General features: G+C 34.4%; 2 protein-coding genes across 8 annotated transcripts in view; both read left to right on the plus strand.

Moving 5' to 3' along the window:
• LOC308706836 (uncharacterized protein) overlaps window positions 1–2,551 on the plus strand; it is a gene marked incomplete at both ends in the record, with an annotated part of 40,434 nt that extends 37,883 nt beyond the window's left edge. The window contains 2 exons of the mRNA XM_081392702.1: window positions 154–224; window positions 2,445–2,551. Of these exons, the coding sequence (XP_081248828.1) occupies window positions 154–224; window positions 2,445–2,551 (178 nt within the window). The remainder of the gene's footprint in view (window positions 1–153; window positions 225–2,444) is intronic.
• Window positions 1–4,320, plus strand: part of LOC308706404 (uncharacterized protein) — a 6,682-nt gene extending 2,362 nt beyond the window's left edge. For 5 of the 7 annotated variants that reach the window (XM_081392003.1, XM_081392006.1, XM_081392007.1 and 2 more), the window contains 5 exons: window positions 154–224; window positions 2,445–2,670; window positions 2,767–2,796; window positions 3,135–3,170; window positions 3,424–4,320. In XM_081392003.1, the coding sequence (XP_081248129.1) occupies window positions 2,595–2,670; window positions 2,767–2,796; window positions 3,135–3,170; window positions 3,424–3,614 (333 nt within the window). In that variant the 5' untranslated portion in view covers window positions 154–224; window positions 2,445–2,594 and the 3' untranslated portion in view covers window positions 3,615–4,320. Of the gene's footprint in view, window positions 225–2,444; window positions 2,671–2,766; window positions 2,797–3,134; window positions 3,171–3,423 lie in introns of all 7 variants that reach the window. The other 2 variants (XM_081392004.1, XM_081392005.1) reach the window with 1 other exon arrangement.
• Window positions 4,321–5,619: the final 1,299 nt, after the last annotated feature.

Below are 5,619 nucleotides of genomic sequence, written 5' to 3' on the forward strand. Positions count from 1 at the left end.
TCATTATACAGCAATTTGCTTAGTCTGCACACAGTGACTGTTAGTCCAGGATAGTTACGGTGATCAACACACAGGACAAGTTCTTCCTTTATATAGTTGGAGCACAACTGCAGTTTCAGTTCAGATCTAAATGTTTGTCATGTGTTTTTGCAGAAGCTCAGCCATGGGTGTTAGTAATGTTGTGCTGATGTTCATTCTGGTTTGGAATTCCACAGCTGCTGATGGTAAGAGAATACATTCTAAAGAATTTACTTTCTCTAAGGTAATTCATATGCATAACATGGACTGTAGTATGTGACCCAGAGTCACATGATGAAGAGTCTCAGATGGAGAGTGTTTGCAGAACCTGTTGCTATTTTTGCATTTCTGTTTTGGTTATGCTAATATCAAAGAAGCAAAACACTTAAAATTTAATTTGTTGACATGTAAAATTACTAATTATAACCAATTATAAAGTAGCACTGTTTTATATATATATATATATATATATATATATATATATATATATACAGTGAGGAAAATAAGTATTTGAACACCCTGCTATTTTGCAAGTTCTCCCACTTGGAAATCATGGAGGGGTCTGAAATTGTCATCGTAGGTGCATGTCCACTGAGAGACTGTCAGACATAATGCAAATAAATAGTTAAAAAATCATACATTGTGATTTCTGTATTTTTTTTTTTTAGATTATGTCTCTCACAGTGGACATGCACCTACGATGACAATTTCAGACCCCTCCATGATTTCCAAGTGGGAGAACTTGCAAAATAGCAGGGTGTTCAAATACTTATTTTCCTCACTGTATATATATATATATATATATATATATTTATTTATTTATTTTGTATGAATTAACCAGAGAGCAAGAGTGAACTTGAAGCGGTTTAATGCAGCGAAGTTATCACCTCATTGCTGAGAAATATAATGTAGCCTAGCTTTCAGTAGTGAAGCTGTTTAATTTATAAAAGTGTAAGAAATTGTAGTCTGGCTCGACCCAGAATCCACTCCAAAATATATTTTAGAATAAGCTTATCCCCAAAATGGCTTAATTATCATAGAGATGAAGAAAGTGGAGTTATATTTGTTCTTGCAAAAGCAAACATCTGTCATGGTATTGGGAGGCATCAGTGCAAACGGCATGGGCATGGATTGGGTGTGAAAGAGCTTCTCAGTCTTTGTAAGCAAAGATGGGTCATGGCTCACACCTTTGTGCCAAATATCATGAGAGAATTGTCCAACAATTCAAAAATTAAATTTCTCAATGCAAGATTGCATAGAATTTATGTCTTTCACCATCTTCCATTCATAATACTGTGAAAAGATTTGGGGAACAGAGAAATCTCAGTCTGTGTAGGGCAAGGCAGGAGACCTCTGTTACATGTGTGTGACCTTCTAGCCCTCAGATGGCACTGCATGAGAAACCGTCATGCTACTGTGATAAATACAGCCACATGTGCTCAAGACAAGAGTACTTTGGAAAACCATTTTCACTTAACACAGTCTGACACTGCATCAAGAAATGCCACTTGAATCTCTGTTACGCAAGGAGAAAGCTATACATCAGTTCTAACAGAGATTCCAGCGAGTTCTCTGGGGCCCGAAGTCATCTCAGATGGTCTAGAAGAAAGTGTGTGCTGTGGTCAGATGAGTCCATGTTTCAGCTTGTTTTGGGGAAAAACAGACATCGAGTTCTCAGTCCCAAAGACGAAAGGGACCAACCAGACTTTCATCAGTGACAGATGCAAAAGCAAACATCTGTCATGGTATTGGGAGGCATCAGTGCAAACGGCATGGGTAACTTGCATTTGTGTGAAGGGAGCACTGACATGGAGGCTTATATTTAGATTATTCAGACATAAACTGCCATCAAGATGACATCTTTCCTGGGAAGAAAGACAATGCCAGGCCTCATTCTGCACATGCTAAAACTGAGTGGTTTCTAGACACTGCACCATAGAAGAGATGAGCCTGACTGCAGTCCAGATCTGTCTCTTATTGAAAATGTAGGATCACCCATCATGAACAGGAGAATCAGACAGTGATGGCCATGGACAGTTGTCTTATATCAGACAAGATGGGCAAATATTCCACTTGCAATTAGTATCCTCAATTGATGATTTGAAAAATTATAAAATGACAAAAAGTGTAATTAAAAGTAAAGGTGATGTGACACAGTGGTAAACATACCTCTGTCCTAACTTACTGGAGTGTGTAGCAGCCATCAAAATCAAAAATGTGTTACGAGATACAAAATACAAGTAAGTTGATCAGTAAAAAAGTTGGAAATCCTTTCTTGTTGCTTTTGTCAGTTAAATAAAGGTTAAAGATAATTAACAAATCACAGATTCTTTATTGTATTGCATTAAATCAAATGTCCTAACTTTTCTGGAAATGGGGTTGTAGTTTTCTGTTGATGTATTAAACTGATTTAAACTTTTTTTCAGATGACATCAGTGTAAGCTGTGAGGATGTGACTGGAACTGTGAGTGAAGAAGTAACTTTCACCTGCAGCGTCTCTCTGGAGAAGCCTGAATGCTGCATTTTATTGTGAACAGAGAAACAGCTTCACATGCAGCTTCAGTCCAACTACAGTAATGACGGGAGAATTCAGATTCTTTATCGTAACATATTGTGGAATGAGATCAGCAGAATTCACTGTGGATATAACGGGTACAGTATTTAATACTGCTGTTTATAATTCAATAAATGTTTGCAACTGTACATTTATTTTCAATCTACTAACAGTGGTTTAAAATCTGTTAACAGAGACCAGTAAACATGGACCTGAAGATCCTGGTAAGAAATATATAACATTGTATTATAATTATTTATTATTGAATACAAATTGGTTAGTAACAGAATACAAGAAACTGTTAAATAGTCATTATATAGCTGTAAAACAACTTGCTGCTGCTGCTGTTTTTGTTATACGCATTACTGTATATAATGAAGCGACACACTTCAACTTTACTTTTGATGTGTAAAGTGACAAATTAGATTTCTATTGATGTATTAAAGTGATGTAAACTTTCAGATTCCTGCAGTGTACACTGAGCTGATGTTTAAAATTCAACCAATGTTTGCAATTGCATTTATTTTCCATCTACTAACATTGGTTTATTATCTGTTCACAGAGTCCAGTAAACCAGAAACTGACACTGAAGATCCTGGTAAGAAAGATATTACTTTCTATTATAATTATTTTTACTGAGAATGATTTCAGGTTACTTACACAACACAGAAATATGCTATATAGTTGTTTTATGTTTCTGTATAGAGTACATTTAGATATGTGTACAAAATCTTAACAGCAGCAGAAATATATTGTGAAGTCTGTGACAGTAACAGTGTTCTTACAGCCTTTGAATGCATCTAAAGAGATTACTGAATATTCTTAATTTTATTATAAATCATATTGAACAGGACGTGGATCTACAGCTCTTATCGTCACTGGTGCTGGTGTAGGCTGTTCCTTCGTCATCATCGTGATGGCAATCTTTTGCGTAAAGAGGTTCAAACGCAACAACCCTTCTGGATTCCAGATGAAATATGAAAGAGGAGCTTCTGCAGAACCAACAATGATGACAGTAAATGTTCAGAGTGAAACTAAATGAAAGCAGAGAGTTTTGTTTCATTTTTCATGTAAAGATCATTCAAGTGATAATGTTCAGTTTAAAGCTGCTCTAAGCGATGTTGGCTGACGTCACTTCTTGTTGACATTCAAAGTATTGTCAAACAAAACAGAGGCTAGCTCGACCCTCCCTCCCCCTCCCAAACCCCACCCCCACCCCCAAATCATTCTTGTCAGTGATTGGCTGGAACACTGTTTGTTATGTTTCGTGGTCCAGGCTGGGCCAGTTTGTTTTTCTTGCCGTTTGTGGAGCCTGGGCTGTCTACAGAGATCGTGTTTTTTTGCGGTGTGTTCAGGGGACAGGCAGCTAGCGGATAGTGAGGAGATGTTTGCTGTTTGTGACAAACATGTTTTGGCCTAAAAAACGTGTGACATCACTTAGAGCACCTTTAACTAAAAATGCCTTTATTTGAACTAAAACTCATATACTTGTTTTTGTACAATGATAGATCAATATTGATCAGACCAATTAATCAGCCAATATTTGGCCATGTTGAGATAATCTGCATCAGATAATAATTCTGCTTTTATGTTTACAAAGACTTTAATCATTTGAGTAAAATATTGTTTTTATTTTAGCAGTTTTGAGTGTCATATATCCACATTGCATATTCCATTGATTGTTTTTTATTTTAAAGTTAGCATTATAATTGTATTTATTAAATGATTAAAGTCTCATGATACTCTCAATATTGTCCAAAGTCTCTTTTTAGAATCTTTGATGAACTTTAATGTCTTTGAAGGGAAAACTATACTAGTGACAATTACAAGTAATTGGTGATGTAGGAATATAAAGTCAGAAAGCTGATTTCTGCTCAAGTGTTATACATATATGAATATAATGTATTAGGAAGATGCCTCTCTTAAGAACAATGTGGATTTACTTTTAAACTGTAACATATTTAAATATAAGTTTAGCATGTGCTGGATGATGATGATGCGTCAGCCAATGTGTTTTTATAGGAAATAACTAGAAACATTTGCTAATCTTTTATAGCACAAAATGACAAATATTAAATTAGGGGTAAGATGATCCACTGGATAAACTTTTACAGAGTTTATAATTTACTTTTGATATAGTTCTTATTAATATTTATATATTGTTTAAGTGGCATTAATGTAAAATAATAAATCAGCTATTGTATTTAATTTTATTTTGACATTTAGTTAAATAATTGAATAACCAATGACAGACAACACAGAATCCCAGTAACAGAGATAAATCTGAAAGGTAAACCCATATTTTAATTGAAGATATGTCATAATAGAAACACTGAAAGCGAATTGAATGATTTCACTCAATTAACCGATAGGTTTTAATAAAAGCAAATATGTCTGAAATGTACATCTAATAAAATGTAAATCTAAAAAAAAAAATAACCCCATAATTAGACTAAGTATTAAGTCTAAACATAACACAAGTAATGACATTATTATCTTTTTACATCATATAAACTATAACTTTTACTCCACAAATCCAGAAAAACACTAATGTGTCCACAAATCACTCATTAACAAATAAACATAAAAAACTTTGATATTCAACACAATATGTGTGATAGATCACCATTATCCTGAGACACAAAATCAGATCAATTATCCTTAATTGTGTTTCAGCTGACTAAATCTCACAAATGTTAATATTCAGATGAAATGACAAAATTGAAAATATCGTAGTTATTCATTAAAAGTGTTCTATTGTCTATCTATTGTCAGGATAAAATCATGTTGCTCCATGTTACCCAGCTGTTGCAATGCATTCTCCTGCCAGCAGAGGGCGTGTCCGGCTGAGATTAAATATTTGTCAGATTTGACGTTTGTGTAAATACGCACATCAACCCGTGTTTAGCGTTCATACAAACCACAATACATTCAGATTCATCAATCGGGATGATTAGATACATGATAGGAGAATGTAGAAAAAAAAATTAAGGTCATATTCTGGGATGAATATATTCTGGAAATCCTGCTTTTTTTTTTTGTCATAA

The sequence above is a fragment of the Scardinius erythrophthalmus genome, assembly GCF_964197995.2.
Source record: "Scardinius erythrophthalmus genome assembly, chromosome: 18".
NCBI classification, from domain to species: domain Eukaryota; kingdom Metazoa; phylum Chordata; class Actinopteri; order Cypriniformes; family Leuciscidae; genus Scardinius; species Scardinius erythrophthalmus.